General features: G+C 51.0%; 2 protein-coding genes and 1 non-coding gene across 3 annotated transcripts in view; 1 reads left to right on the plus strand and 2 right to left on the minus strand.

Annotated features, from left to right (window-relative positions):
- The window catches only part of LOC140904149 (uncharacterized), a 671,145-nt gene that overhangs the window by 75,266 nt on the left and 575,586 nt on the right, over positions 1-20,293 (plus strand). The window lies entirely within an intron of this gene.
- On the minus strand, positions 3,930-4,001 carry TRNAA-UGC (transfer RNA alanine (anticodon UGC)). The gene has a single exon. It is a non-coding gene; the product is annotated as a tRNA-Ala (tRNA).
- LOC140904247 (uncharacterized) overlaps positions 17,106-20,293 on the minus strand; it is a 48,029-nt gene continuing 44,841 nt past the window's right edge. The window contains exon 5 of the mRNA XM_073326725.1: positions 17,106-20,235. Coding sequence (XP_073182826.1) covers positions 19,448-20,235 — 788 coding nt within the window. The 3' untranslated portion in view covers positions 17,106-19,447. The remainder of the gene's footprint in view (positions 20,236-20,293) is intronic.

Consider the following 20,293-nt stretch of genomic DNA (forward strand, 5'->3'; position numbering starts at 1 on the left):
CATCCTCTTTGGAACCCCCTTTCAGGTAGTTGAAAGCAGCTATCAAATCCCCCCTCATTCTTCTCTTCTGCAGGCTAAACAATCCCAGCTCCCTCAGCCTCTCCTCATAACTCATGTGTTCCAGTCCCCTAATCATTTTTGTTGCCCTTCGCTGGACTCTCTCCAATTTATCCACATCCTTCTTGAAGTGTGGGGCCCAAAACTGGACACAGTACTCCAGATGAGGCCTCACCAATGTCGAATAGAGGGGAACGATCACGTCCCTCGATCTGCTCGCTATGCCCCTACTTATACATCCCAAAATGCCATTGGCCTTCTTGGCAACAAGGGCACACTGCTGACTCATATCCAGCTTCTCGTCCACTGTCACCCCTAGGTCCTTTTCCGCAGAACTGCTGCCTAGCCATTCGGTCCCTAGTCTGTAGCTGTGCATTGGGTTCTTCCGTCCAAAGTGCAGGACCCTGCACTTATCCTTATTGAACCTCATCAGATTTCTTTTGGCCCAATCCTCCAATTTGTCTAGGTCCTTCTGTATCCTATCCCTCCCCTCCAGCGTATCTACCACTCCTCCCAGTTTAGTATCATCCGCAAATTTGCTGAGAGTGCAATCCACACCATCCTCCAGATCATTTATGAAGATATTGAACAAAACCGGCCCCAGGACCGACCCTTGGGGCACTCCACTTGATACCGGCTGCCAACTGGACATGGAGCCATTGATCACTACCCGTTGAGCCCGACAATCTAGCCAGCTTTCTACCCACCTTATAGTGCTGGGGCTTTTCCCCAGGAGAAAGACAAAAGCTTCCTGCCTTGGGCCTAAGTTATATAAGGGGGTGGAACAGAACAAAGGGGGCTGGAGTCATGAGAAATCCCCTAGCTACCACCTGAGCTGGAACAAGGACTATACCAGGGGGAAAAATTAGGGCCAAGACAAGAAATAAGTCTAGTCTGTGAAAGAAGCTTATTGGAAGATCTCTGATGGTGAATAACGTAGCTGAAGTTGACGTACTTAGATCGACTTACCAGGGTGTCTTTACCGTGGTGAGTCGGCTGCTGCCACTCCCCTGTCGACTCTGCCCGCAGCTCTCGCCGAGCTGGAGTACAGGACTTGAGAGCTCGGGGGTCGATTTACCGCGTCTAGACTAGACGCGATAAATCGACCCCCCACTGGATCGATCGCTGCCCGCCGATCCAGCGGGTTGTGTAGACATACCCATAGAAAAGTAAAGGAGTACTTGTGGCACCTTAGAGACTAACCAATTTATTTGAGCATGAGCTTTCGTGAGCTACAGCTCACTTCATTGGATGCATCCCATGAAGTGAGCTGTAGCTCACGAAAGCTCATGCTCAAATAAATTGGTTAGTCTCTAAGGTGCCACAAGTACTCCTTTTCTTTTTGCGAATACAGACTAACACGGCTGTTACTCTGAAACCATAGAAAAGTGTGTTAGATGGATGGGAGGGCGTCTAGAAACCACTCTCCTATACTTTCTTTTCTCTGATTTCTTTTAGAAAAACAGTTGCCCTCTTTGAGGCTTGAACTCAGGACTTTCAGATTATGAGACTGACATACTGCCAACTGCACTAAGAAGCCACAAGAGAGCTTTGGGCTCAGTGCATATAGGATCCTCCTTCAGCAGTGACTGGGGCAGGGAAGGAGCCAGGGGGGTGCTGGAAGAAGCAGGGAGATCTGGTGCCCAGAGACCTGTCCTGGCAGCTTTCTCAGCAGCAAATAAATCAATTCTCCCTACCAGCGAACAATCTACCAGAAATGATGGCAGCATGGGATGGGTGTTCCCGAGCTACGCACTTGCACATTTTAGAATTTACTTGCATTACCCTAGTTTGGTATTTCCCCTGTGAACTGGGCAAAGCAAGTTGGGGAAGCTACATGGGCAATAGAAACCAGGGTTCCAGGTAAGGCTTGAATTCATAACCCCAGCAGCAGTCCCCTTTGCACTAACCAGTTGCACCCACTGCACGTGCTTCTTACGCAAAATAGGCCGTTATCAGTCTCTGTGGTTCACATCTTTGCCTGGTAATTGAAAGGTGGATGGTTCAAACCTAACTAAAGACGTGGCTTTTCAGTGAGGAGACTCCAGTACATTTTAACAGGAAGAAAATCTCCTCTATTCTGGTCTAGCCCCATTTGACTCCTTCTGCCTGTCTTCTCGCCCCCCAGTCTCTTTCCTTCCCCATTGGGGCCCTGCAGAGAGGAGCCCCAGTCAGAGTCGGTATCCCATAAAGGGAGGGAGGGGTCACTCTAAAACATTGATAATGGGGAGAGGAGGGGTGCGTGGTTAGGGGGAGAAAGGGTGGAGAACTAACAGTGGGGCCCAGAGAGATTCCCCCACAGATCGGGGAGATACCCTGCTGCCCACCATCAGCCAGCTGTGGGAAGAAGAACTTGGGATTGCTTGGGGAAGCCACTTTTAAAAACACAAGTGTAATATGCTAATTACATTTTAATAAAACCAAAGCCTCTTCAAACCCAGTGTCACAATCACTGGGATGACTTTGTCCTGATATTTTACTGGCCACAGCCACAAAACGAGTCAAATTACAGCTCCCGTTCGGAGTCAATGCACACACAAGAATCCAGAGGCTTTTCATTCCTTAGATTCTGCCGCCATTTCATTTCTATCCTGTTCCAAGATTTATCGTTGTGCAAAGCAACATTATGCCCTTGGGAGTGTCCTCCCTGGTCCCGCCTGCCACCCCCGGGCAATTTAAAAGGGCCCGGGTCTCCCGCCATCACCACTGGCAACACAAGGGGGCTAAGACATGCCACTCCCGGAAGTGGCTAGCACGTCCCTGTGGCCCCTGAGGCAGGGGGGTCTCCACACTATGCCCCTGCCCTGAGCGCCAACTCTGCCAACTGTGGCAATGGGAGCTGCGGGGGTGGAGTCTGCGGGCAGCGGTGCACAGGGACGCCCCCGGCCCTCCCGCTTAGGGGCTGATGCTAGAGGGGGGTGGGGGTTGCTTTCAGGAGATGCCTGAGGTAAACACCGCACCCCTCACCCACTCCCACACCACCAACCCCCTGCCCCAGTCCAGACCTCACACCCACACCCAAACTCTCTCCAAGAGCCTGCCCTCCGCACCTCCTCCTGCACCCCAACCCCCTGCATGAGCCCAGACCCTGCACCCAAACTCTCTCCCAGAGCCTTAGGCAGGTGTGGGGGGTGGGGGCAGGACTTGATCTCATTCTGGGCACCACCAACAATTATACAAACCTGCTGCCCCTGTCCAACCCAACCTTCTGCTGATGCACCTCAGCCCCCACCCGTGCACGGTTTGAAGCTTGCATTGCTTAAATTCCAGGACACTGGGGGATTTCAGCTCCCTTTGTCCAGAGGGAACCTTCACCCCACTCCCAACCAGATTCGTGTCCATGGGATGACTGTAAGAGGGCTGAGTACTTCTGTGTCTTTTCTCTCTCTAGGACAGGCCAGGGCATCTGGGGCATCTGAGCACCCAGGACCTTCTGTGGAGCTGCCCTTCCCCTTCCCCTTCTATGGTCTCATCTGTCATTGACTCCAGACTTTTTTCTATCCATCGTCAGCACCATCCCAAGCCAGCTGCACTCACCTCAAAAGGACAGCATCCCCTGGTGGGTGTAAATCACTGACCTCTCTCCTCTCTGAGCACTGACTGCTCCTCCGTTTCCTTGCCCCTCAGTCTGGGCAGATGGGACCTTCCCCTCCAGTGCTGGAGGATTCTCCCTTCTCATCCACCATTGACCCAAACAGCACAGCAGGTGGGAATCTTAAAAGTACCAAGGTGACTTCGAAGCAGAAACCCCCCCAGACCTTCCATGCAATTGGCATTTGCCCCTCACGGAGCAGGATTGAAACTCGTGCAAGCAGACTGGTGGGCCACATCCCTGATGGGCATGAGCAAAGCAGCCGGGTGAAAAGAGAACTTGGAGATGCTGGGGATTGAACCCAGGGCCTCATACATGCAAAGCATGCGCTCTACCACTGAGCTACATCCCCAGATGGGCTACAGCTGCTATGGGTTACACTCAGAGCCCCCCCCCCCGCCTGTTTCCAGAGTGTCTGGGAGCCTAAAAGCAGCATGAGGGACAGAGTCCCTGCTCTGAGGGCCAAACCTGCTGTCCTGGAGGTTGCTGGTTCTTAGGGGGCACTTTGCAGCAGGGCCAGATTCTATGTGTGGGGCAGAGAGAGTGCCTGCCCTGGACTCAGGGGCAGAGATACACTCAGCCCTCTCCCCTGCATTGGTGGGGGGAGGGTGCTGCAATCCCCTGCTGGAAGGTCATGGGGGAGAGGGGGAGGGCGCTGTGAGCAGCTCAACCCCTGACCCTGCTGGCAGAAGTGGTGTGGGGAGCTCCAGGTGTTTCTAGGATCTACTAGTTCCACTTGCCTGTAAAGTCCAGCTTTCCCCAGCACATTCCCTGTGGTGTAATTGGGTCGCTGTTTCTATGGCTGAACAGCAAAGAATCGCTCCCAGTTTCCTTTCTATCTGCAGTAAGATTAGCCTGTGTCGGTGGTTAATGAGGTGGATCTAGTTGTAGATGGTTATTCATTCCCCACCTTGACAATTCAGACAGTCCCTATCCCATGCAGATCTCCAGCACCTCAGTGATCCTGGTAGCAGGGGTTGGGTCTTCTCTGAGGCCCTGAGATTTTCAGGGTTCTTTTCCCCCTCCACCTGGAGTGAACTCACTGCTAAGGCTGGAGGTGCCCAGGGCCCCCTACTTGTCCACTGTTTCCATCGCAGAAGAGGAAGATTCCATGGAATTTGACACCCTGCTCTGCACGAGGGACAGAGAAAGATCTTGCTGTTCCTGTATCTGTGCAAAGAAAATTGTGCTTCTGTATGAAAGAGAGGCGGGAAATAGCCCCACGGTGGGACAATATCCTCAGGATTAAGAGTAAAGGACTCAGGCTGAGAACTGATTTCACTCCACTCATCTGGGATTTAACAAATTGTCTTCCATGGAGACACTTGTGACATTGATCCAGACTCTGGGGGTTTGGGCTGCTTTAACTCATGGTAAAATCGTGAACTTGATTCCAAGAAGGGAGAGAGGAGAAGCCTGAAGCTGACTAGTCCCTGGTTGGGGTCTCATGGAAAATGGGAAACATCCTTTGCTGCTCCCAGGGGACAGCAGCTACTGGCGACATAACAGGGCTGGGATGAAAGGGGAATGTTTCATGGACTTTATGTGCACAGGGCCCCACTAACTCTGAATCCTCCATTGTAGCAGGAATTTAGAAAGTCACACCTCGGTCAACGGCAGGATGGGGGTTTGAAAAGAGATTATTTTTTTCTCCCCTTCATGAGAAAGAAAGTAAGGGCTGGCCACTCAGGTGCAGAATACCATTTTTTCCTCTGGCTGAGGAGCTGGAAATCAGGCACAGACGACTGGTGTCTGCCGAAAGAGGTGGGGGGGCACAATTTCAAGGTTCAGCCCCACCCCCTTATGATCAACAGCCGCTCCCAGGTGTGAACAATGCAGGGAGGGGAAGCAGCAAAGGCAGCCCCCCTCCAGCAGCTGCTCTGCAGGGAGGGAGCCTGGCCGCACCACATGATGTAGCAGGGATGCTAACCCAGGGGGGGCTCATGACCCCACATAGCGCCCTCTGCAAGTCTTGCCTCTGAAATTAGGAGAACTCGTGAGTTCAAGGCACAGCTGCACAGCCAGAAAAAAGCCCAGCACTACACGCCCAGGGTGAAGGGGTGTGCTAAAGCCTGGCATCGAGCCAGAAACCTTCAGATCATCCATCTCATGCACTCCCAGCTGAGCTACTTTGGAAACGACTGATCCAACCAGGAAGCCTTAATACACGTGCTGCAGCTCACGCTAGGAAGATGTAAATCTGGATGTCACAATGCAGGAGACAAGCAGTAGACTTGGTCTGGAAGGGCAGGCTGGGGTTTCCTATATCCCATTCACTCAAGCCAGCACCTGCCCCCTGACAAGCTGCCGCTGGTGACCCCAGGTTGGCCAAAAAGAAGCAGCTGTTCTCACTGGAACAAGTCCACCCACGGCTCGCAGGCAACTCCCAAGCCCACCACAGCACACCATCTTGGCCAGAAAGGAGCCCACTCAGACTAACCATTGCTTATTTTCTTTCCACCCAGAACCCAGCTTCTTCCCCAGGGCTGCAAGTAGAAATCCTTGGGAAGCCAAAAGGCAGGCACAGGATTCTACCTCCCAGCAGCCAACTGCACCTCCCCAGGCTTTGGCAGAATGAATGGTGGTGCTCTACTAACCCCACTTAGCGGCACTGAGGTGCGTAGTTTCTGTCCTGCCTTCCTCAGCATGACTTTCCTCTTTCGCCCCATTCCTGCCTCACTTCCTCCTTTGGCAAGTCATGCAAAGGAGGCCAGCCGGAAGAGCCGGCCTCAGTAGGCCAACGTCCAAGGGCAGAGGAGGCCAAGTCAAAAGGCTCCAAAAGGTGACTAGCCTAGATCCTGCAGCTTTCCCCAGTTGATGCTAGGCGCTTATCTCAGCTCATTTCACCACCCTCTGTCATGCAGGTTGGGTTTATCCCAGGGACAGAAGAGTGGCAGAAGGAGGAATGCCTTGCTGGACTGCAAAGGGAGCTGGGAAAAGTAAGCCATCATGTTCCTGCATGGTCTCAAACCTGGGGCCTCTTGTGTGTTGGGAAAACATGATAACCACTACACTACAGAAGGTTTGTAGCAGGGCTCCACCTCACCTTTCAAATTCCATCCACTTGGCTGGCCCTTGTCCTGGCACACACCAATGGGCAAACCTGGAGAAAGTGGTGGCAGTCCTTCAGTAGGTCAGCTGGTAGAGCAAAGGACTGGAGCCGGCACTCAGGAAGTCATCCTTACGTCGCCCTTGTCACTCCAGCTTAAAGGAGAGCTTCTTTTTCTTCCCCTTGCTGAGAAAGAGCAAGAGAAGAAAGAAAGCTTTCCTGACACAGGGAAGAAAGGTAAGCAGCAGGATACGGACCCTGGACTTCAGGAAAGCAGACTTCGACTCCCTTTTTTTGCCTCTGTCTTCACGAACAAGGTCAGCTCCCAGATTGCTGCGCTGGGCATCACAACATGGAGAATAGATGGCCAGCCCTCTGTGGAGAAAGAGGTGGTTAGGGACTATTTAGAAAAGCTGGACATGCACAAGTCCATGGGGCTGGATGAGTAAAGGAATTGGCGGCTGTGATTGCAGAGCCATTGGCCATTATCTTTGAAAACTCGTGGCGAATGGGGGAAGTCCCGGATAACTGGAAAAAGGCTAATGTAGTGCCAATCTTTAAAAAAGGGAAGAAGGAGGATCCTGGGAACTACAGGCCAGTCAGCCTCACCTCAGTCCCCGGAAAAATCATGGAGCAGGTCCTCAAAGAATCAATCCTGAAGCACTTGCATGAGAGGAAAGTGATCAGGAACAGTCAGCATGGATTCACCAAGGGAAGGTCATGCCTGACTAATCTAATCGCCTTCTATGATGAGATTACTGGTTCTGTGGATGAAGGGAAAGCAGTGGATGTATTGTTTCTTGACTTCAGCAAAGCTTTTGACACGGTCTCCCACAGTATTCTTGTCAGCAAGTGAAAGGAGTATGGGCTGGATGAATGCATTATAAGGTGGGTAGAAAGTTGGCTAGATTGTCGGGCTCAACAGGTAGTGATCAATGGCTCCATGTCTAGTTGGCAGCCGGTGTCAAGTGGAGTGCCCCAGGGGTCGGTCCTGGGGCCGGTTTTGTTCAATATCTTCATAAATGATCTGGAGGATAGTGTGGATTGCACTCTCAGCAAATTTGCGGATGATACTAAACTGGGAGGAGTGGTAGATACGCTGGAGGGCAGGGATAGGATACAGAGGGACCTAGACAAATTGGAGGATTGGGCCAAAAGAAATCTGATGAGGTTCAATAAGGATAAGTGCAGGGTCCTGCACTTAGGACGGAAGAACCCAATGCACAGCTACAGACTAGGGACCGAATGGCTAGGCAGCAGTTCTGCGGAAAAGGACCTAGGGGTGACAGTGGACGAGAAGCTGGATATGAGTCAACAGTGTGCCCTTGTTGCCAAGAAGGCCAATGGCATTTTGGGATGTATAAGTAGGGGCATAGCGAGCAGATCGAGGGACGTGATCGTCCCCCTCTACTCGACATTGGTGAGGCCTCATCTGGAGTACTGTGTCCAGTTTTGGGCCCCACACTACAAGAAGGATGTGGATAAATTGGAGAGAGTCCAGCGAAGGGCAACAAAAATGATTAGGGGTCTGGAACACATGAGTTATGAGGAGAGGCTGAGGGAACTGGGATTGTTTAGTCTGCAGAAGAGAAGAATGAGGGGGGATTTGATAGCTGCTTTCAACTACCTGAGAGGTGGTTCCAGAGAGGATGGTTCTAGACTATTCTCAGTGGTAGAAGAGGACAGGACAAGGAGTAATGGTCTCAAGTTGCAGTGGGGGAGGTTTAGGTTGGATATTAGGAAAAAGTTTTTCACTAGGAGGGTGGTGAAACACTGGAATGCGTTTCCTAGGGAGGTGGTAGAATCTCCTTCATTAGAAGTTTTTAAGGTGAGGCTTGACAAAGCCCTGGCTGGGATGATTTAATTGGGGATTGGTCCTGCTCTGGGCAGGGGGTTGGACTAGATGACCTCCTGAGGTCCCTTCCAACCCTGATATTCTATGATTCTATGAAAGCTCAGGTTGGCCAACTTGGTGCACAAGTCTCCCCTGTCTTTTCCCGCTGGGGAGCCTGAAATGAGGGACTTGTGGCAGGTAAAGGCACCGCTGCACTTCCAGAAAACAGCCCACCCCTGCACACAAAGGGACCAAAGAGCATGCCAAAGCCTGGGATTGAACCAGGGACCTCTAGATCTTCAGTCTAATGCTCTCCTGGCTGAACGACTTTGGTACCTACAGGGCACCTTTTTGGCCTGCTGTTTCTCTGTCAGGATGTTTTTGTCAGCCATGGCACACAGAAAGAACATCATTGGGAGTGGCCCACGAAGGCAAGTTGAATTTTTGCCTGCCTTGCTCAGCTTGACTTGCTTCCTCACCCCATTCCTGCCTTAGTTCCTTGGCTGAAGGCGACTGGGGCCCAGTGGCACAGGGAGGAAGTTGGGCAGCTAGACTCCGGCAACAAGAGTCCTGCCGACACTTGCCACCCCACCCTGTTCTCCCAGCTTCACCTACTGGTTGCCAGGGAATTGGGGCCCACTAGCGTAGAGGACGGAGATAGACAGACCCACCTGCGCCTTGATGCTCAGGCTCATTAAAACATATCTTTCATCTACAATGGCGAAGGAGAGACCGACATCGCTTGCTATTTTATCACTTGCAAATGCCATTGGCCAGTATTTCGATCTCTCTAATACTGAGCTTAAGTTCATGAGGGCAAAGGTGAGAAAAATGACCTTTGAATGAGAAGCTGGATATGGGAATTCCTTTGAATTGGTTAGTCTTTAAGGTGCCACAAGTACTCCTTTTCTAATAGCAAAAATGACCTTTGAATGAGAAGCTGGATATGGGAATTCCTTTGAATTGGTTAGTCTTTAAGGTGCCACAAGTACTCCTTTTCTAATAGCAAAGTGAGAACTATAATGACAAAACAATACAGAAGTGAGGATTTCACATCCCAGCTATTGATAAGTGAATTCTTGCCAGACAGGATGCTATTAAACTAAGTTTCCTTTTACATTTTCTAGACACTTCCCTTTCTCTGGAGGCCATAGGCATTATCAGGACAGGATTGTATTCCTAACAGCCCAATAGCACCTTACTTCAATGTGACTAGTTTGGAATGTGAGGATGTGACCGGTCGCTTCCCAGCTTATGGCTGCCTCTGTTGCTTAGCCCTAAGAACAGGGCCTCAGACTGTCACAGTAAGAGAAGGCCCTTACACTGGCAGATCGTGATTTTGATTCTTTCTTTTATACCTCTAACTAGCCAAGTGATAAAAATATACCTAAATTCTTAAGAGTATAGGCCTTTACAGACAGGCCTGAATATTTATATCCTAACACCGTGTGCCCTCTTTTTCCCCCTGGCTCCCAGCGCTTGCCGCCGCAAAACAGCTGTTTCATGTGGCAAGCACTGAGAGGGAGCGAGGAGGTGGGGGAACGTGGCATGCTCGGGGGGGTGGCAGGGCCAGGGCAGGGATTTGGGGGGGTCCAATAGGGCTGGTTGGGGGTGGAGTTGGGAGGGGACTTTGGGGAAGGGGTTGGAAGTGGGGCAGGGAAGAGGTGGGGCGGGGTGGGGCCAGGCGTGGGAGGGCACGAGCACTCACTGGCGCTGGGGAAAGTTGGTGCCTATGGAAGCAGGGGGCAGCAGTTACTAGACATGCTCTGTGTGTAATTCTGATGCTGTGTAGGCATTAACCATTGGGGGTAATTTACCCAGCAGGCCACTTCCTGTTTACTCACTTGATATCTAAGCCAATCAGGTGGGGGAAGGACTGTTAATATGAGTGGTCACCAACTCTTGATGGCACTGACAATCTCCCCCAAAATACTTAATTAACTTTAGGAAAAATAAATATGCAGATAGTCATGTCCAAATCATTGTAATTTATTTATGTGGGATTTTTTCTTTTTTGGCATAATAAAAATGATGTACAGTTGTTGCGATTCTTTACTGGACGTAAATAGAATAGAAACAAAACTAAGGGTGCTTTGCATGTTCTTGTCTTTTCTCTTGTTGTTTCTTTTGCTTTTGTTGTTGTTGTTTTTTAAAGACTTGATAGCTATTAAATCTGCCATGAAAAGTGATATTAAGAAACAGACAAATATCACTTTTAACAGCAGCAAATTTATTCAGCCCTGGCAAGCCCGGGGACAAATTAAGTCCTGGATGGGGGAGGTGGATATGGAGGCAGCAGAGGCCAGGGGCGATGGGGCCCTGGGGGAGGCAGCAGAGGCCCTGGGAGTTGTAGGGTGAGCTCTGGGCCAGAGCCCACCACTGCACAGCCTTGGAAAAGAGCCTGAAGCCCCATGGCTGGAGCTGGCCACTGGCCATCCCAGAGCTGAAGCCCAATTTCACCGCCCCCAGGAAGGTGGGGAACTCACTGGCTGCCTTCTCTTCCAACTTGTGTGTCTCCAGAGGGAGGCAGGGCCCAACCACTGTTGGTGGCCCTGGGGGAGGTGCTGCTGTCCCCCTCATCGCTGCCTAGGAGGATGTGGCTGCAGGAAAAGCCCCTGGTGGGATACGGGTGAGTGATTCCCACAGAGACCCCTAGAAGGCAGGTGTGAATGCGGACAGGCTGCCTGGGTACAGAGCATGGCCGATACTCTGTGGGTGTGAGGACATTTGGGGGCATATCGAGGGTATGGGAGGAGGGGTATGGGGGCACAGAGAGTCAGGGAAAATAGAGCTGTGAGGGGGATTATGGAAGCCAAGGGGGATTTGGGGCAAAGAGGGTTATTAGGTGGATTATTGGAGAAATGGGTGGTAAATGGGGTGTCCATGGAGCAGTTCACACAGCAGCTGGGCACCATCCCTCTCCACCAGGCTCCTCACCCCAGCATTAGGGCTGCGTGAGATACAAGCTGCACCCTCCCTATTCCCCATCAAGGAGCTCCCTGATCCCAGTAATGGGGTTAGGGGGGATTACAGGCTGCTCTTCATCCCCCAGTGAGGATGCCCCTGATCCCAGCCGGCAGAAGGTCGAGGGCACAGAGACATTTATCTGCTGGGGTGAGGATTAGGGTTTGGATGTAGTTTCACCGACTCAATCCGTTCAAAAATCATAAATCGGTCCTCTCCTCCTCTGCCCCCAAATGAGATTTTAATCCCATGGAGTTTGGAGTCCGTTTGTTTCCTGCACAGTGACAGCAGCACCAGCTCGCTGCCCCTCCGGAGCCAGGTCATACTCAGCTCCCCAGGGAAATGCTCTGCTATGCTTAGATCGGGGGTGACCCCCTGCCTTCTGTCACTGACCTGGATTGGGAGATTTCTGACACCTCTGGGTGCAGAGGGAGACCTGAGGCATGAAACACCTAGAGATAATTCCTGGCTCAGTAAGGGGGATGTAGGCCCCTTGTGGGAGCTGCTATGGCCTCACTTCAGGCAGGAGAGAGAGCTAACCCCCTTCATGGGGCCATCGCCCCAGTCACGCCACGTGTGACTCTGTTAAACCCCAATGGATCAGCATCGGCACCTGGAGAGCGGGAGGAAGAATATTAGCTCCCAAAGCTTGATCGTTCTGCAGTGATCCTGTGGAGAGGGGAGGACAGGACAAGCAATTCCTCCTTATCCCCTGTCTGATCCTCTGATCCTAGGGGAGACCCTCTCATTTATGTCACCGGCAGGACTGGATTAACCTTTTGTGGGCTCCGGTGCCCGGACCATGACCCTCTCACCCCTTAGGGTGTCCAGGTGCCTGGTTTTCAGCCAGAAAGTCTGGTCAAAAATGGGATCTGGCAGTGTTCAGTCAGATCAACACCCAAAGTCTGGTTACTGTGGGCGGAAGAAGCAGGGAGGTGCTGGGTCATCACCTGCACCAGCCCCTACTCGGCCAGGGCCGCCTCCTACCTGCTTCAGGCGGATGCAGCTGCCAGCCCGAGCTCCACAGACAAGACCCTCCTGGCTCGAGCATGAGAGGTGGGAGGGGAAAATCAGCAAGTGATGGGGAGAAGGGGCGGGAGAGGAGTGAATGGGGGGCAGAGCCTTGGGGGGAAGAGGTGGGGCAGGGGAGGTTCTGGCACTCCTGCTGGAACGGCCGGTTTTTAAATATGACGAAGTTGGCAACCCTACCCCAGCTCCGTCTGCTCTGCCCCAAGGCCCTGCTCTCATGTTCCACCCCGAAGCCCTGCCCTCTCTCGGTGTCTTTACGCACCCCCAACTGCTTGCATGTGGAGGGGGGGGCGGAGAGGAATGAGCAGTGGACAGGTGCGGGGGAGAGGGCAGAGAGGAGTGAGCAGCAGGTGTCAGGAGGGGGCTGAGAGAATCAAAGAGTGGGAAGAGGGGCAAGGCAGAGAGGCGAGGAGGGGGAAGAGAGGAGCGAGCTGGGACAGGGCCTCAGGGTGGAGCACAGGAGGAGTGGGGGCGGGGGGCGAGGGCCCCAGTCCCGGTGCCATGATACCTTCTGAATGTGGGCCTGGCACCATGGCACCATTGTAAATGCAGCATTGGTCACTGGTTCTGATCTGTCTGGATGGGAAGCAGGTACCATGGGCTGGGGGAGGCTGTGCCTCCCTAAACAGGCAGGCCTGGCCCTGCCCACCCCCAGGCTCCCCCCTTCCCGCCCGCACGGCATGCGGCACTGCGGCTCAGGCTGGGGCAGTGCCCCTGTCTTCCTCCCCGACCCTCTGGGGCAGAGGAGGCTGGGGCCATGCTGCCTGCCCTCCCAATGCTCCGGGGCTGGGGGGTCTAGCCTGGAGCAGGGGCTGGTAATTGCACTGGGGGGTGCTCTGTGCTGTGGTAAACAACCTGTATATCTCCTGAGAAATACCTTGGAACTGTCCCCACACAGTGCCGGTCTGTGTAATTGAAACCGTCCCACCCCCGACTCCCCGCCAGCCCTGACCTACGCCCGACAAGTTTAGCTTGTGTTTGGATTCGATCAAGCCGAGCAGTGAGATCCAGCAAGCACTTTTGACTTCTTGCAAGGGTTTTCTTGAAAAGTGTGTGTGTGTGTGAGAGAGAGAGAGAGAGAGAGGGGATGTTTGTTTGGCCACTAAAAACAAAAGAGACAGAAAGTTTCCTAGTCAGCAGCGTTTCCACCTGTGTGGGGACACCCCCAATGAATTTCTGATCCATCGCATTAAGCACTCAGCCAAAATTACCTCACATCCAGCTTCTTCACGACCCTTCAGTTGAGTTCTCTATAGGAGGGAGCTTCTAGGAATTGGTATTCCTGGCTGCAGGTTGGGTCTGGCTTCCCCCAGCCTTTGGATCCATGTAATACATGATCCCAAGGGGAGGCATCTCCTAGAGCTTCCCCATGTCCCGTGGAACTCAGGACAGTGAGAAACTTGTAAGTCATCTGTAAGGTGACAATGTATGTAAAACATGACAACATTTCTCCTTTATTTGCTGTAGAGGGAAGCCTCATAGCTCCTATAAGGCCAAATATTGATGTTTCTATGGATGTCTGCTTATACACGGAAATTGACAGCTGATATAGATATCAGCAATTTCTGGGTGTCATTTATATGAAGGTTTCAGAGTAGCAGCCGTGTTAGTCTGTATTCGCAAAAAGAAAAGGAGGACTTGTGGCTCCTTAGAGACTAACCAATTTATTTGAGCATAAGCTTTCATGAGCTACAGCTCACTTCATTGGATGCATACTGTGGAAAGTGTAGAAGATCTTTTTATTTACACACAAAGCATGAAAAAATACCTCCTCCCACCCCACTCTCCTGCTGGTAATAGCTTATCTAAGTTATAAACATATAAGTAATAAACAACAGGGGCAGCAGGTTTGTAGAAATTTTGGTGGTGCCTAGAACGCCCAGAGCTTGCCCCCCGCAAACTCCACCCCCCCACTGTCTAAGGCTCTGGGAGGAAATTTGGGTGGGGGGAGGTGGTCTGGGGTGCAGGCCCTGGGCTGGGGCAGGGGATTGGGGTGCAGGCACTGGGAGGGAGTTTGGGTGCAGAAGGGGTGAGAGGGTGGGCTCTGGGAGGGAGTTTGAGTGGGGGAGGGGGTCTGGGGTGCAGGCTCTGGGATGGAGTTTGGGTGCTGGGTGCAGGCTCTGGGCTGGGACAGGGGGTGGGGATACAGGACGGGGCGAGGGGTGCAGACTAAGAGGGAGTGTGGGTGCAGTCTGTGCTGGGGGTGCAGTCTCTGGGAGGGTGTTTGGGGGCTGGAGGAAGTGTGGGGGAAGGGGGTGAGGGTGCAAGCTCTGGGATAGAGTTTGGGTGCTGGGTGCAGGCTCCAGACTGGGGCAGGGGGTGGGGGTGCAGGAGAAGGTGAGGGGTATTGGTTTTGGGACAGAGTTTGGGTGAAGGCTCTGGGCTGGGGCAAGTGGTGTGGGTGTAGGAAGGGGTGCTGGGTGCAGGCTCTGGGATGTAATTTGGGTGCTGGGTGCAGGCTCTGGGCTGGGACAGGGGCTGGGGGGGGGGTCAGAAGGGATGAGGAGCATGCATTCAGTCATTTCATAGGGCAGAGTTTTCAGGCTATTAAGATTTGGGGAACTATTCTTCCTAACATCTTCCCTTTGTAGATTTCAGAGGTGTTCACACACTCACCTCCACTGAGCCGCACGGTTACACCCCAATCTAATAGAAGGCTGAGAGGTCTCCAAGTTCATAAAAAGAAACAGACAAAAAATAGAAAAAGGAACAAAACCTTTCTAAGGTTATAAGGGGTTGGATCTCTGCACCTCTCGGCCTTTGGATTCCCCTGGAGCAGGAACTGTACCTGCAGTTGAGGAACCAGGTGCTGGCATAGATGGTCCAGCACGTTGGGCTAGCAGGGTTTACAGGTGCAGGAGACGAGTGAAGGCTGCATAGCCTGTCGCCATTGTGCTTCATTCCCCAGAGGGGATCAGTCCTGGGATCCTGGCAGCCTGTCTCTCTGAGGCTCTGTCTACACTGGCAGAGTTACAGCACCAGGAGTCACAGTGCTGCTCAGAGAGCGCTGAAGGGAAACTGCTGTTGTGTGTTCACACTGTCAGCTGCCTGCACAATAGTGTGTTCACACTTGCGGCACTTGCTGCGGTATTCGGAGCGGTGCACTCTGGGCAGCTGTCCCACTGAGCATCTCTTCCTCTTCTGCCGCTAAGAGTTGTGGGAAGGTGGAGGGGGTCACGGGGCATCCCAGGACCTGTCCCAATGCCCTGTGATGCCTTGCTTCACATCCCAGCAATCCCTGTGCTTCTGTCCGCATTTGGCGCCATCTTTCAATGGTTGGTGTACTGCGCGCTCTGCCTCTTCGGGCAGCAGGAATGGATCCCGCGCCGTTGACCAATATGCTGCTCCCTCCTACTGACACATCACGAGTGGCAGTGGAGTTACTCCTTCAACTACAAAGGCAAGAGGAGTTCGACATTGATCTCACCCCACGTACTAGCTGTGACACGAGACTGCTTGTGGCATTCACAGAGGTGCTGACCACAGTGGAACGCCGCTTTTGGGCTCAGGAAACAAGCACTGACTGGTGGGATCACATCATCATGCAAATCTGGGATGACGAGCAGTGGCTGCTTTTGGATGGGGAAAGCCACATTCATGGGACTCTGTGAGGAGCTCACCCCAACCCTGCAGCACAAGGACACGCGAATGAGAGCTGCCCTGTTATTGGAGAAGTGCGTGGCAATTGCTCTCCGACTGCTACCAATCGGTTGCTGATCAGTTTGAGGTGGGAAAGTCGACCGTTGGACATGTGTTGACAAAAGTGTGCAGGGCTATTAATTGCATCCTGCTCCAAAAGACTGTGACTCTGGGCAACGTGCGCGACATTGTGGATGGCTTCACACAAATGGGCTTCCCTAACTGCGGAGGGGGATAGATGACACACCTATTCCAATTCTGGCACCGGACCACCTAGTCACGGAGTACATTTACCAGAAGGGGTACTTCTCTATGGTTCTCCAGGCATTTGTGGATCACCGTGGGCATTTCACAGCCATTAATGCAGGCTGACCCGGTAAGGTGCATGACACATTCATCTTTCGGAACACTGGCCTGTTCAGGAAGCTGGAAGCAGAGACTTTCTTCCTGGAGCAGAAGATCACCGTAGGGAAATCAAAATGTCCACTGTGATTCTAAGAGACCCTGTCTACCCCTTAATGCCGTGGCTTATGAAGCCATACGTGGGGCACCTTGACAGCAGCAAGGAGCGGTTCTACAACAGGTTGAGCAAGTGCAGAATGATTGTTGAGTGTGCTTTTGGCCATTTATTTGTGAAGGGAAGGGTGAAAGCTTCACTCAGGGCTGGACCACTGAGGCTCAGCACCTGGAGGGTGAATTTGAAGAGCCAGAGACCAGGGCTATTAGAGGGGCGGAGCGCAGGGCCATAAGGATCAGGGATACCTTGAAGCAGCAATTTGAAGCTGAAAGCCACGAATATTTTTTGCTATGCACAGGAGTGCAGTGCTTGTAATGGTGGGGGGGATTGTGATTTATGGAGACGATGCACTGTGACGGTTTAAGAAAATCGCCTATTGCTTTGCAGGGTTCTGTTTGCTTTCAGTTAATGGAACGAAGATAGCTTTCAAACCAAAACCATTCTTTTATTAAAAAATCAACCACCGGAGGAGAGACAAACAAACAAACAAAAACACATCAGCACTGTAGGGGATGGGTAAAAGGTTACACATCTTGTTTCAAGTAATTTTCCTCTTAACAGCAGATTTATTTTAAAATTTATCAAAATGTATTCCATTTGAAATAGAAATAATTACAGTCCAGACTGGGTCTCTATCCTCATACATGCTATTTCTCTCACATATTCCCCCACTCTGATTCCTTTGGAGTGAGGTTTTAATTTCAGGATTAGCCACCATTTCCAATACAGTAGGAGTGGGCAGGGAGAGAATGAGAAGAAAATGTGAATCATATTGTAACACTGAAAAGTTTACACTAATTACACTAACTTCATGTTTAATTTCATTGTCGTAGGTAACAACTTATTCAAAGATTACAAAATATAAACCTTTTGGGCGGTTTTCTCTTAATTCCCATTTCTACCCAGTGAGCTTTGTGTGAAGTCACATTCTACAATAACCTAGGAGCCTTCCATTTCTGTGAGTTCATGTCTCCCAGGGTTGTCTCCCAGAAGTGTGGGTGGAAGGGGTCTCTCACTACGTGGGAAGGTTGCATCATGAGAAAAATCACCTGTGCTCTATTTTCACACTTTCTAATATTCCACAGTAGCAGGAGGTGGAGAAGTGATACAAATGTGTTAGACTCAAGAGCAAAACTAGGAGACCAAACCACAGAGTCAGGACTCAGCGTTCATGTATCCTGCAGTCTGAACTTGGAATCTGATATTCTCCCTCATTGGCTACCATCATTTTCTCAGCATGGAAGTGCTTCTTGTCCAACAAGGAAGCCAAATTGGGACCCATAGGCATGGAACGGCTCTGAAGGAATCAGGTGAAAAAGACAGTTGTTCCCAGTTTAATCACGGCATCCTTTAGGAGTGTGATCAATGCCACTTAACTAGGGAGCAGCGTTCTAAAAACAGTTTACCTGGGCCACAGGTCACCATAGCGTCCATCACTGGGGTGAAAATCAACCACTCGTACCTGCAATTTCTATCTGAGTTCTTGTCTACTCCAAGTAAGGTCAAAGATTTATTTTACACTTCTCTGATGTAGAATCCTTCACCAACAGTATAACATACCAGTAGCGATAGTGAGGTAAAACTCCCCCCAAAGTGCACATTTATTTCTTTAATCTGGTGGCACAGGTTTAAATTAGGGACTAAATTCAGGTGTGTCTTAGAATCCCTGTAAGACACCAAAAGTCAGGTAGCTATTAACAATAGGTATCTTTCTGCAGCTCTATCACATTCAACATGGATTTCATTTTCTACACATTTTCAGCATCTCCCAGGGGTGAGCTGAACAGAAATGTCCATTTTTCTCATTCCTACCTAGCTAGGGATTGCATTTCCCAAACAACAGGCAACATGTACCTGATTAGGAAGGAGCTATCTTCAGGAGCCATCTCCTGCAGGGCCTGGGTCACAACTGCTTTGGGAGCCAGATGCATGGGTATTTTGCTTAGTTCCAAGTCATTTACCAGGGAATCCTCTTCCCAGCCCTTTAGAAAAAATATTGACCTAACCAACTGAACAACAGGGGGATTGGGATGGTGATGGGGAATAAGGGAATCCCTCTGACTTATCCTATCTTCTTCTGCTGTTACAGAGGGTGAGATGACATTTTTCTCTATCCTTGCCCTGTTCCTACCCTTTGTTATAGTTCAATATATTTTAAGTGAGGAAAATGGTGGTAAAAATATCTGCTCTCCAGCACAACCTGAAGCAACATCAGAGCAACTGCGAATGAAACAATTTGTTCCCAAAGGGGGAACCTGATGACTAACAATTGCGTTGAAGTGGGGGAACAGTATAACTGGGATGCTCAGGGTTTGTTTAGACGAGGAAAAGTGATGGAGTTCAGGTCAGGCCAAGGGGAAAGCTAATGCCAACCACTGCACCTGGGCTGTATCTGCTCTACAACAATAATTGTCTTTTTACACCAAGATCACTAACTTGAGCTGCCAACGCTATGTACAGTCCTAGTGGATGGAGGGCACGGGTAGTTTTTGCCTCAGTGTAGCTTGTTGGGATCAAACCTCTCTCCCCCACTTGGAGCTGATGAAGATTCCTGGCTGGAGGGACACACACTCCTTCAACTCAAAAAGAAAGGAGTTGATAGAAAAGATCACAGGACTGACCCCAAAGAAGGGTGAGCTGCAAAGGCAGAAGCAGGCAACTCCTCTGGGGGAGCTGAGAGACCACGGTGAAGATGGTGCAAAGATCACTCTGTGGGAATTAGCAAATATGATTTTTTTTTTTTTTAAGAAAAATCTTTGGCCAGCCCTAGTCAAGGCATTTATTATAGTTCTCTCTCATGTGGATTTTATGATGTCTAAGAAGGATTGAACTCTGATTGAAGCTTTTCCTGCACACAGAGCACATGTAGGGCCTCTCGCCTGTGTGGATCCTACGATGCGTGATCAAGTCAGAGCTCTGATTGAAGCTTCTCCCACACTCAGAGCAGGCATAGGGCATCTCTCCTGTGTGGATTTTCTGATGTGAGATGAGGGCTGAAGTATGAATGAAGCATTTCCCACATTCAGAGCATTCATAAGGTTTCTCACCTGTGTGGATTTTCTGATGTCTGATAAGGTTTGAGCTCTGATTGAAGCTTTTCCCACACTCAGGGCACGTGTAGGGTTTCTCTCCAGTGTGGGTTCTCCAATGTCTGATTAGGGTATAGCTCTGACTGAAGCTTTTCCCGCAGTCAGAACACATGTAGGGTCTCTCTCTTCTGTGGATTATCTGATGTGTGAAAAGGTCTGAGCTCCCACTGAAGCTTTTCCCACACTCATGGCATGTGTAGGATGTCTCTTCCAAATTGATTCTGTCGCATGTAATAAGGTCTGAGTGTCTACTGAAGTTTTCCTCTGGCATCTGCTGAGTCTCAAAGGCTTTTGCTTTTTCTGCGAGTGCACAACTCCCGGAAACATTCCCTTTGGATCTTCCTGATAACATTCCATGGGATTCTAGTGGCTCAGCATCTTCCTGCTGGGGTTTCTCCTCCTCATTCTCACTCACTATCCCATCACCTGATGGGAGATGGGAAGAATCCAGACATAGGTCACTCTCTGTGCCGGAGAGAAAGGAAATCTCAGAGACAGGAATAGAGAAAGGCATGAACAAACC

This window comes from Lepidochelys kempii, chromosome 28 (assembly GCF_965140265.1).
Source record: "Lepidochelys kempii isolate rLepKem1 chromosome 28, rLepKem1.hap2, whole genome shotgun sequence".
Taxonomy (NCBI): Eukaryota; Metazoa; Chordata; order Testudines; family Cheloniidae; genus Lepidochelys; species Lepidochelys kempii.